The 12,274-nt window shown below is 49.1% G+C and overlaps 1 protein-coding gene across 1 annotated transcript in view; it reads left to right on the top strand.

Annotated features, from left to right (window-relative positions):
• Positions 1-9,011: 9,011 nt before the first annotated feature.
• Positions 9,012-12,274, top strand: part of CNTNAP1 (contactin associated protein 1) — a 39,715-nt gene continuing 36,452 nt past the window's right edge. Inside the window, exon 1 of the mRNA XM_060282269.2 lies at positions 9,012-9,233. Coding sequence (XP_060138252.2) covers positions 9,158-9,233 — 76 coding nt within the window. The 5' untranslated portion in view covers positions 9,012-9,157. The remainder of the gene's footprint in view (positions 9,234-12,274) is intronic.

The raw sequence follows: 12,274 nt of genomic DNA on the forward strand, positions 1-12,274 counted from the left end.
CCACAGCCACCCTTTGCAGCCCACAGCATCACGGGAAGGATGACACCCAAACGCAACGAGGCTGGCTTGGCGCATTTTGAAGCAGCAAAGCAACACACATTCCCAGCTTTAACATGTTTCTTAATAAAACCTGCTCTTTCCTTACACTTCAAACCCCGCTGTGGTCTTCGCATATGGGAAATACCTTTTTAAATAGACAATAAAGGGTTTCTAGTCTTCTTCAAAGGATTCTAACTTTGCGTCTCTTATCAGCTCCATCAGTTTAGCCATCTCTGCGTATTCCAGGATTTTCATTAACCAATCTTCCTTTGAGAGTGTTCTCTCCTTCTTCCGTTTCTGTGTGCAGAGATTCCTTGCCTTTACTCACATACATAAATTAGGGTTGCCATATTTCGAAAAGTTATTGAGCTTTTTTTTTTAAGGAAGACCCCAAAATGGTTGGACCTCTTTTAGGTAACCCCCCAAATTATTGAAGATTTTAAGGAAGACCTTAACCAAGGTTGTTGAAATTTTTCGATTGACAAAGCATCATTTCTACCTTTGAAATGCCAGTAAAGTCTGGGAAAATGCAGACGTATGGCAGTCCAAAAGAAAAACAGTTGAGGATTTTTTTGGGGGGGTTCCACTGTTTAATATCGCCAGCAGAAAAGATTCCGGCCTCTTGAGAAAAGTCATTTTTAAAATGTTCTTAATTCTATTATATATCATGTTCCCAAAGGCCCACTGGCAGAAGAAGGGGTGTCATCCCTGAGGGGGTGACATCGCCCCACCCCCCTGGGACACTCGCCCCGCCCCTGGGTGCACAGCAGCTAGCTCTGCTTCTGCAAAGGCCTTTGACTTCCTGCACACCTGCCATGTATGATAAAATGACCCCTCACAGTCCTTACATTTCCAACACTTGCTTGCTACACTTGCTTCCAACACTTGCTTGCTACATTTTCGTACATTCTTTGGGGTTGAAAACCATCTATATATCAACAGCATCACAGACTTGAAGACTGAGCAGAGTTGTGTAAAGAGGAACAGGCAGGCCCATCTTACCCATTGAGGCTCATGGTGCAGGGCGCTAGGGCGCTATGTTTTGGAGGGTGCCAGGCGAGAGTCCAGGGAACACTGAACGAGCGCACTGAGTGAGTGAGGGTGCATGCGCCGCTCGCCGAGCGTTGGCTAGTTTTTTCCCCTTTTAGCCTGCAGGCGCTGAACTGTGCAGGGCACCAGAAGGCTGAAAGGGGAAAAACTGAGCCAACGCTTGGCGGGAGCGGCACATGCGCGCTCGCTCGGCGCAGGCCTGCTTGCTCGGTGTGCTGCCCGCCGTGGCCACTGTGGCACGAAGCGGGCAGCTGAGCCAGGAGGCACCGCATCCAGCCTCTGCCTCTTCTCCGCCGGAGGAGCCGCCCTCCAGCCGCTGCCCGCCTCCTCCAGGCTAACTCTGGGAAAGGGGGAGGGCGCCAGAGGGATCTTTGCACCACCGTCGGATATGCTTAAGACGGCCCTGAACAGGCGTCCAGGCCACAAACAGATAACAGATATCATTAAACTTGAGTGAACAGTAAATCAATATAATTTCCAACCGCAGCAGGGATAGTTACCAAACAACATACTGTAGGTTCTCCTCTTATATTAGAATATACAGCCCTTAACAACATGGGACCAGTTTACTTATGATATCGTCTTATTTGCCCGCTTGGCTGCTTCAATTGGTGGAATTGGCACAACTAAAGGTGCCATATAAAATACCTGTTCCGCATTTGTAAGAACTCGGTCGTTGAGTGTGGCAGCACTGAAACTTTGGAACTCCCTGCCTGTTGAGATCAAACATGCACCTTCGCTGTATTCTTTCCAGAACCTGCTAAAAACATTCTTGTTTTGACATCTACCAAGATACTTAGAAAGCTGAAGTGATTTTAATCTGTTTTAGAATTGTAACTTTCGCATGTTTTAAAGTACGGCTGCAAATGTTGCTTGATTTTCTTGTGGTTGTGTGGGTGGGTGTTTTTGCAATCAAGCGGCATATGATTTATTTTTTTTTTACAAAATAGCAAAATTAAATAAATGGATACAACTAATCGTTTCAGGGAGTTTCGCACGGGGGGGGGGGGGGCTTAATATATCCACAGGTCACTGATATATCGCAGATAGGTGATTGCAGGTTCAGAAATACCCTACTCCTCCCTGAATTAAACTCTAGGAAACTGTAGAGGACCAGTAGCTGATATATAATAATAATAATTTATTTCTTGTACCCGACCCATCTGGTTACCCCAGTACTTTTTATTTTTCAATAAAAAATATAAAATAATAATAAAAAGGAACACACCAAAACATCCAACATTAGAAGCTTCCTGAAACAGGGCTGCCTTTAGATGTCTGCAAAAAGTCATATGATTATCTCCTTGATATCTGGTGGGATGGCATTCCACATGGAGGGTGCCACTACCGAGAAGGCCCTCTGCCTGGTTCCCTGTAACCTCACTTCTCGCAGGGAGGGAACCGCCAGAAGGCCCTTGGAACTGGACCTCAGTGTCTGGGCTGAACGATGGGGGTGGAGACGCTGCTTCAGGCCTCTAGTTGTAGTGGGTCTTAAAGTTCAGCTCCACCCTCCATAAAATAACAGTGAGGAATGTTCTTTCCAACTGGACACACAAGCTGAAATCTAACATTCTCTCTGTAGGTTTGGAAGTATGCATTTGGGACTCTAAACCTCTAAAAACAGAACTTTAGCCATTCCCTGGGTGGCTAAAAAACATCTTTCCTCTGCAGAAAAATCAATTTAAATTAGTTACAGTGGTCAGGGGAACCCCTGTTAGGATTGTAACGCTCCACATTCCCCCAAGGCACTGCAGGATTGTGACAATTTCCACTTGGGTCATGCTCCGTAATCATTAATATGTCGGGATGTCTTTCATTCTCCCCCCGCCCCCCCATGTTCCAGGGCAGTAGATGACCTTGCCATTGATGGAGGGCGGTGGGATTAGGGGCCGCTTTCTAGGCCACCCGGCCGAACCGTAGCCATCCCTCTGACTCGGAGAGGGTGAAAAGGACAACAGGATCCAGAAACCGAATCAATTCCGTGTAGCTTTTGCTGCTTATAAACCCCACAAGCCCCTAACCCCCCCCCCCCCGAGGCTTAATCTGCTGGTTGATTGCAAACCAGCCACACATCTGTCATACTGGAGCCAGAGCCTGTCTGGTTTCTCAGCTGATGCTGGCATTAACACATCTCCTATTTATTTCCCTGCTGTCACACCCCGGCTTTTTATCATCAGCAACGTTGCCCCATTGCAGCACTCACTCCTGGGCATCTCCTGCTTGTTTTAAGGAAGCCGCCATGGGAGAACTGCTTGGGTTTCTCTGCCTTTCGCGCCAGCGTTTCCTGGGCTGTTCAGCCTGCTCGCCATTCCTCTCTCCCTGTCCCTGCAGGTAAGTAGGCAAGCTCAGTGGCTATTTTCTCAGCGAGGCGTTGAGATTCGAAACATCAAATCCTTCGTTCAGCAGCATTGAAAGCCCTTGTGATCCATATACCAGACCTGACGACATCAGGATGGGATCCAGTGGTTCACATACCACTCCCATCTGGCTCACATTAAACCCTGACCTCACTTCCTCTCATCCCAGAAGCAGGCTGCTTCCCCTTCCTTTGCAATTTTATTCCTTGAAAGGATTTGAGGTGGATTAAATATGTATCTCCATATCTAATTTTAACTCATGGTCATAGCAATTATACAGGCACAAGACTCCCTATACAAGTAAACCGAGCTTGTCAAAGCTGCATTCTACAGCCTGGGTGTTATTATAAAACCCCTGTGGATTTGTACAAACTGTCAGATATTTGGCATGGATTAGCTACATGTTATTTGGGACGCGGGTGGCGCTGTGGGTTAAACCACAGAGCCTTGGGCTTGCCAATCAGAAGGTTGGAGGTTCAAATCCCTGCGACCGGGTGAGCTCCCGTTGCTCGTTCCCAGCTAGCAGTTCGAAAGCATATCAAGTGCAAGTAGATAAATAGGTACTGCTACAGCGGGAAGGTAAACGGCGTTTCCGTGCGCTGCTCTGGTTTGCCAGAAGCAGCTTAGTCATGCTGGCCACATGACCTGGAAGCTGTACGCCGGCTCCCTCGGCCAATAATGCGAGATGAGCGTGCAACCCCAGAGTCGGTCACGACTGGACCTAATGGTCAGGGGTCCCTTTACCATTACCATTACCTTTATTCTAGTTACAGGTAGGTAGCCGTGTTGGTCTGAGTCGAAGCAAAATAAAAAAAAATCCTTCAGTAGCACCTTAAAGACCAACTAAGTTTTTATTTTGGTATGAGCTTTTGTGTGCATGCACACTTCGTCAGAAGTAGCACCTTAAAGACCAACAAAGTTTTTATTTTGGTATGAGCTTTCGTGTGCATGCACACTTCGACACTTCATCTGACGAAGTGTGCATGCACACAAAAGCTCATACCAAAATAAAAACTTTAAGTCTTTAAGGTGCTACTGAAGGAATTTTTTTTACATTACCTTTATGTTTCCGAGCACAATTCAAAGTGTTGTTGCTGATGTTTGAAATCCTAATGCCCTCGGCCCACTAGACCTGAAGGAGCGTCTCCATCCCCATCGTTCAGCTCCAAGGGCCTTCTGGCGGTTCCCTCCCTGCGAGAAGTGAGGTTGCAGGGAACCAGGCAGAGGGCCTACTCGGCAGTGGTGCGCACCCTGTGGAACACCCTCCCATCAGATGTCAAGGAAATAAACAACTGACTTTTAGAAGACATCTGAAGGCAGCCCTGTTTAGGGAAGTTTTTAATGTTTGATATTTTAACATGTTTTTAATATTCTGTTGGGAGCCGCTCAGAGCGGCTGGGGAAACCCAGCCAGATGGGTTCCAGGCAAATCCAGCAAATGGTTGGGACGTCACAGTTTATAACTCTTTTTTGTCCATTTCACCTTGGATTTTGCCGATATACTTTTGGGATTGTTTTTCTTGCCCCTTTAATGGGGCACAGAAGTTCAAGGAAATGTGATCATGTGTGGCATGCAGACGCTCTGCTTCAAATCTCCCTCCTCCAACACATGGACAGCGACAATAGGAACACAGCAGAGGGTGTAGGGCCCTCCTGCCCCCACCCCCAGTTATGGGGCTGTAATAATGTGAAAGAGAATGCCCGAACTGGGGCAGTCTGCATTCTAGGAAATGGCTAATGCGACGGTCACACAACGCTATCACTAACTTTGCGACGATCCCACCGAAAATGTGCGGATCCCACCGAATTAGCGACGTACCTCCCTTATCTATCACGAGCAGTGTCTCGAAGGAATTCAGTTATTTTACAAACAACCCTCTATTCCTTCTTTCTCCCAAATAAACTCCCTGTCTGTATATGGGTATGCTAGTAAATAAAGTACAGTTCCAGCTTTCCAAATAACGTGGCTCAGTATCCTTAATAACTCAAGGCAAATGTTACAGGAACACTCTTGTGCCCACAGTAAGGATCCCTTGCACTTGCCTCCCCTGTGCGTGACCTTTGAGGTATAAACTATTTTCCTGCTCCTCAGGTTTAGTTTTGCCTCCTCTCTTCAGTCACCACCCTTTTGAGTTCAGATACGTTGCTGGAATAAGGAGGAACATCCGATTTTACACAACATATAAGAAAGCTTTATTTAACTGGAGGACATGTAAAATTCTTTATGGTTTCATTCGTGTAAACTCTTAGTTCATTATCTTCGTTACATATAACTCAGAACTAGTTAATACAGATCCGGTAAACCTCTCAAACACTCTACTCTCCACTACCACCCACACACTCCCGCTCCCAAAACCCTCTCTCAAGTGAATTAACGGCTCCCCATCCCCTTTAAACTAGTGGCAGTCCCGCCCCTCCTGGAATGGAATGCGTCAATCAACTAAGAGGCTGGGTTTAACACTTAACACCCTGGAGTTCTACTCAAGCCAGCCCAATCCGTCACAGCTAACATGATAGTAAGTGTGTTTGCTGTTGTGGATAACATGTGTACTCTTCAATATACAAATGTGTTTTGTTTGTTTTTTTAAAAAAACTTTTTGTTGGATTTTCTGAACAAGGGCCATAGGAATAAATAGATCAAGCCTTCTCATGTCATTTGTCCACCACAAAAATAGCAAAAATAAATTTGCAGTAATACTTAAAGCATATAATGGTTCATTATTGGTGGTTAATGTACCGGTATAAGTTCAGGGGTCAGCAAACTTTTTCAGCAGGGGGCCGGTCCACTGTTCCTCAGACCTTGTGGGGGGGCGGACAATATTTTGAAAAAAAAATTGAACGAATTCCTATGCCCCACAAAGAACTCAGAGATGCATTTTAAATAAAAGGACACATTCTACTCATGTAAAAACACCAGGCAGGCCCCACAAATAACCCAGAGATGCATTTAAATAAAAGGACACCGTCTACTCATGTAAAAACATGCTGATTCCCGGACCATCTGGGGGCCGGATTTAGAAGGTGATTGGGCTGCATCCGGCCCCCGGGCCTTAGTTTGGGAACCCTGTATAAGTTCTTGATTCATGAGCTGGTTTAAATAAAATCAAAATCTAAGGGGAAACAGAATAGAACAGAGACTAGAGTTAACAGATAACACTCGACATTGTGTAGCTAAATGCTTAATCAGGAGCCCTTGTGTTTGTGCTTAGATTAAATATGAGTAATAAGTCATTTCCCCCCCTTATGTTACCAATGAAAAAATGTAAAATGCTTGTCTATCGATGAACATGGGAGGGGGGTTCAAAGTTCAAATATAATGGTTCAAATATAATGGTTCAAATATAATGGTTCATTATTGGTGGTTAATGTACCGGTATAAGTTCAGGGGTCAGCAAACTTTTTCAGCAGGGGGCCGGTCCACTGTTCCTCAGACCTTGTGGGGGGGCGGACAATATTTTGAAAAAAAATTTGAACGAATTCCTATGCCCCACAAAGAACTCAGAGATGCATTTTAAATAAAAGGACACATTCTACTCATGTAAAAACACCAGGCAGGCCCCACAAATAACCCAGAGATGCATTTAAATAAAAGGACACCGTCTACTCATGTAAAAACATGCTGATTCCCGGACCATCTGGGGGCCGGATTTAGAAGGTGATTGGGCTGCATCCGGCCCCCGGGCCTTAGTTTGGGAACCCTGTATAAGTTCTTGATTCATGAGCTGGTTTAAATAAAATCAAAATCTAAGGGGAAACAGAATAGAACAGAGACTAGAGTTAACAGATAACACTCGACATTGTGTAGCTAAATGCTTAATCAGGAGCCCTTGTGTTTGTGCTTAGATTAAATATGAGTAATAAGTCATTTCCCCCCCTTATGTTACCAATGAAAAAATGTAAAATGCTTGTCTATCGATGAACATGGGAGGGGGGTTCAAAGTGAAGATAATAATTTATGTTTAAATTTAATTGTAGATTAAGGCAGATTGAGGCAAATGCTGATGTGGGGAATTGGTCATTTCTTGGAATACTGGCATGTTTTGAAATTAAGTCACACCGGAGTAAAGCCGTATTTCTTTATATGTTAATCTCTAATTATATGTTAATTGTACCAATTGTCCATTGCTGTGCCAAAAAAGTTATTTTCAGTGTCTAGTTTTGTTGTGTCTCGCCGCTTGTAATGAATGGCTTATTAGTTCTCTATTATGTAAATCCAGATGGTTGTCTTGAAATATATTCAATAAACTTTTAATTCTCCACCACTGCTTGAGGTGGTAGGGCGGGCCTTTGCCGCCTGAGGCAGTGGTCTCACCCTGCCTAATGGCTGGGCTGGCTCTGGTTGTACAGTCCAGCACTGCCTGGAGAGCAGCACATCAACTACTCCTGCCCTAAAGGCTTCTGCGCCAGCGTTCAGTCCTGGGCTAATTTAAGAGGCAGGGTACTGCGAGGCATGCGCCAAATGCTTTCTTTACCCCATTAAACACCATGGCTGAGGGAGGCTCTGCAGCAGCCCAGATTGGGCTACAACTCCCATTAGCCTTGAAATGACTGTGGTAGCGGGATGCAGTCCAACAACATGGGGAGAGCGGACGCACAGATTCTCCAGCGTGGAACGCCGGTTATCTTTAGTTCAATGCCACTGAGCCGAAGCCCTACGCTTCTCTGGCCATTCCTGGCGAAGAAAGACTGCTTCTGTTTGTGTTGGTTAAAAGAATGGATTAGACTGGATAACGCAGACATCCTGGACTTGGGTGGTCATGACTTAGAACTCAGCTGGCATGCATGTCTTTGGTATGGGAAGGCAAAAATTTATAAGAGTTTTATGAACCATATTCTTAGGAAGAATCTGTATAGAGTTTGGGAGAAATATAAAAATCTGCTGGAAAGGAAAACAGCGTTTTCAGCTGTGCACAATTATTTCCCATATATTCAATAAACGTTTTCCAATCTTCTCCAAAGGTGTGTTCTTCTTGTTCTCTTATTCTATATGTTAGGTCTGCACATATTTCATCAGTTTAAGTTGCCATTCTTCTTTAGTTGGGACCGCTCGTTTTCCATTTTTGGGCTAACAAAACACAGGCCGCAGTAGTGGGCATGCATAAATAACCTTTTTTGACACCTGGGAATTTCCGTCTGAATTATCCCCAACAAAAAGGACTCTGAAAGATCATGTATTTAAGCTCTGGGTAGCCAAGCACAGACAAATTCATAAATTCATGTGTGTGTGTGTGACAAATTCCAGAGGGGCCAGCCTTGTATAAGGCTGCAAGAGATTGTAATGGATCGCGTTGAAGTCACTTCAGCATAGCTGCCAAGTTTTCCCTTTTCTCGCGAGGAAGCCTATTCAGCATAAGGGAAAATCCCTTTAAAAAAGGGATAACTTGGCAGCTATGCACCAGAGGAAAAGGAAAATCGTCCGCCCTGTCTTCTATTTGGCCAGAAGAAAGGTGGCCACCCTACCTCTGACCCTGTGCAGAGCGCTCTTCCCCCTAAAGGGCGGGAACGATCAGCTCCGCGGAGAGAGAGAGGCCGTCGGCTGCTCCCGGGCGGAGGCGCGCCAGCGCTCGCTCCAGCTCCACGCGTCGGAGGCGCGCGCAACTGGCTTGCTCAGGCCAGCGGCAGGCGCAGGCGGGCAGGGGCGCACGTGCGGCGGCGATGGCCAGGCGGCTGGTCTCGGGAGCGCACTGAAGCAGCCCGCGCCGCGGCTGCAGCATGGGCGACCGCGCCATCCTCTTCGTGTTCGCCGCCGCCGCTCTCCTGCAGCCCAGCCACGGAGGCTGGTTCTGGCGTGAGTGTCCCGGGACTTGGCGCGGAGGTGGCGGCACCTGCATTGCGGCAGAAGAAGCAGCCCGGATCGGGCCGGGGGGGGGGAGAGGGGAAAAAGGTCACGGGGCGGACAAGGCGGACTGCGCTCCGGGGCGCGCGGCGTAGCGCGCAACATTTGGGGAGAGGGGCTTGCGGCGATGTGCGAGGTTTGCGCGTGGGCTGCGGCGTCTTGGGTGCTGGGAACGGCTCCCTGGGGACCTCGGGAGCGGGCGGGATTTGTGCCGCGCGCTCGTAGGGGAGACACCACCACCCCATCCCTCGAAACCCACTCAGGAGAGGCTTCTGCGGCGGGGTCGTCTGGCACAGGACGCCTGGGTCCCCTTCCCCGTCTCTTCCCCCATCCCCCCTGCCCCGTCACCCAGGTCAGAGTGTTTATCCCATGTTAGCAAGGAAGGAATCCGGACTTGGGGAGCTGCCGGGCGGAGCTGGGGCTGGAGGTTGATTGGTATCCTTGCCAGCTGTAGAGAAAGCGTCTTTCCTTCCAACGCTTCCCGGCTACTAGGTCTCCCGGAGACCCGGGGCACAGGCCCTGATTTGGCGTAACCTTTGCGCCTGCGGATCGGCACGTGTGGATGCACATTTAGGTCGCTGAGCAAATTAAAGGGGCTGGGGGCTGGTAGCAGTGCCCTTTGCAGTGGCAATTTTTTTTTTGCTAAAGCATTCAAAGTTGTTGCTGCCTTTTCCAAAAGAGGGGCAAGGGATCTGGGACTCAGTACGACAGATTTGGACCTCAGCAGCAGCTTCCTAACAGTACCCCATCCCCACTTTGCTCTTTGGCGAGTGTGTGTCTTGGGCTCTCTCAAGACAGAAGCCCAGGGAATCAGGGGCGTAGCCAGGATCAAAATTAGGGGGGGCAAGGGGCGGGGGCAAGGCATGGGAGGGGAGGGGCCACAGTGGGGCAAGGAAAGCCATGGTCGTTCAGGGGCGAGGGGGCACCAGGATCAGCCCGAAATCGGGCTGTTCCGTTCCCCTCCGCAATCGGCAGGGGGCGCCAGGATCAGCCCGAAATCGGGCTGTTCCAATCCCCTCCTCCCCCCCGCGATCGCCGGGGTTGGCTTTCCCTCCACCCGCCCCACAGCCAGCCAGGGAGAAGGGAGACGGCACCGGGCAGCGGGGCAGGCTGGCCAGCGGCCCTGCTTCTGGGGGGGGCAACTCCCCCCTCCTGCCCCCCCGCCTGCGCCCATGCAGGGAATGGTTGTTTATTCCACCTGAACACACACATATACACTTTTTCTTAGGCTGCACAGTTTGTTTGTGAGGATGACTGAGAGCCTGGAACCTGTTCCATACATTGGTGCTCCGGGAGGGCAGGACAAAGCCAGCCCCCTGCTCCCCTCACCCCACCATGCAGGGCCTTGCAAAAACAGGTCACAGGTCTTGGGTCGTTTCTTCTGCATCTGCTTTTTTTGGGTGTGTGTGATGATTCTGCAGACTGCTACACTTATCTATGGCTCCCCTCTTCATTTTATAACAGGGTTGGGGGGGGGGAGTTTGGGGTTCCTCTACTCCACCAGAGAGCTCTGCACTAGTGAGTTTGCTGGAAGGTTGCCTGGGGTGGTGGGTGCGATGCCTGTTATGTGCCCCCCCCTCCTTGGGCAGGTCAATGGCTTCCTGCATCTGTCCTTGATGTAATGTGCATCTCTAGCTCAGGGAACTCAAGTGTGTCCCTCTTCCTTGCACTCCCGGCCATTTGTTTCTCGAAGCCTTGTTCTGCTGTCTCATAGCTGGTGGCCTGGTGCTGACGAGAGAGGGCTTCCCCATTTTGCTCTTTAGCAGATAGAGGCAGGCAGGAGCTGAGCCTGCAAGGGCGTGCCAGCCACTCTCCGCAGTGGAAGGGGGAAAAAAATAATAAACCTGGAGGGAGGGAGCCGGTGGATAGCTCTGCTGCTGCTGCTGTTAAACTGTTGTTGACAGGCTCAGTGTGCTGCCTGCCTGCCTGCCTTGCCATCTCTGGAAGGAAAACAGGAACTCCTCACTTTGTCGCTTGGTCTTGGCCGCTGACATCCAAGAAAACTGAACTTTAGAGGCATGCAGCTTAATCTGGCGGGGGTTCTGCCCTGGAACCTGCTTTACATGGGAGTTAGTGATAGCGTATCATCTGAGCATGTCTGGAGTGCCTTTCCTTCGCTACTGCCAGGGCCGTCTTAAGCGCCCCTGGCGCCGTGGAGCGATGCATCCCTCCGGTGCCCCCCGCCCCGTTTCCCAGCGCGGTGGGCGGGCGCTGCTGCACGGCGGGCGGGCGGGCACAGCGCGGTTGCCGTGGGCGCAGCTGCACGTCGAACCGGCGGGTCGGCCGGCCAGCGGGCGGGTGCAGCTCGCGGCACCCTCCTGGCGGGCCGGCGCCGTGGTGCCCTGCGCCACCGGGGGTCTACCTAGAGCCGGCCCTGGCTACTGCAGTGCGCTTTGTGTAGGGCTTCCTTTGATGATGGTGTGGAGACTGCAGCTAGTGCAGAGCGCCATGGCATGAGTTCGAATTCGTTAGCTGCTCAATTCATCACTGAGCCCAATTCAAGACGCTGGCTTAAAATTGTAAAGCCCTGGAGAAGATGGGACTCTGCTGTCTCAAAGAGTGGTGCTCCCTAAACTGTTCTGCCTGCGAACTGCCACGGAGGTCCTGTTGGCCATGCCAGCAGTAAACAAAGTACGGTTGGCCAGAGCCTGGAACAGGGCCTTCTCAGTGGTGGAACCATGGAGTACTCCCTTGTCCCGAGGCGGTTGTCAACACTGGCTGGATTTTGGCACTAAGTAAATATGTTTCTCTTTCCCCGAGCCTATGAGGAATTGCCTCTGTCTATAATTTGGAATGTTATCAGTGGAATGAATGGGGGTATGGTTAATTTTAAATGAGGAATCAGAGAATGGTGTAGATATATTATGGCTGGCATTTGGCAAGGGAGCAATTGAGGAGGGTGATAATTTGATTTGTCGAAGCCCACCCTGAGACCACTGGTAAATTTTATAAATCAATAAAATAAATAATTAAGAACAGCTATTACACATACA

This window comes from Zootoca vivipara, chromosome 12 (assembly GCF_965207765.1).
Source record: "Zootoca vivipara chromosome 12, rZooViv2.hap1.1, whole genome shotgun sequence".
Classification (NCBI taxonomy): domain Eukaryota; kingdom Metazoa; phylum Chordata; class Lepidosauria; order Squamata; family Lacertidae; genus Zootoca; species Zootoca vivipara.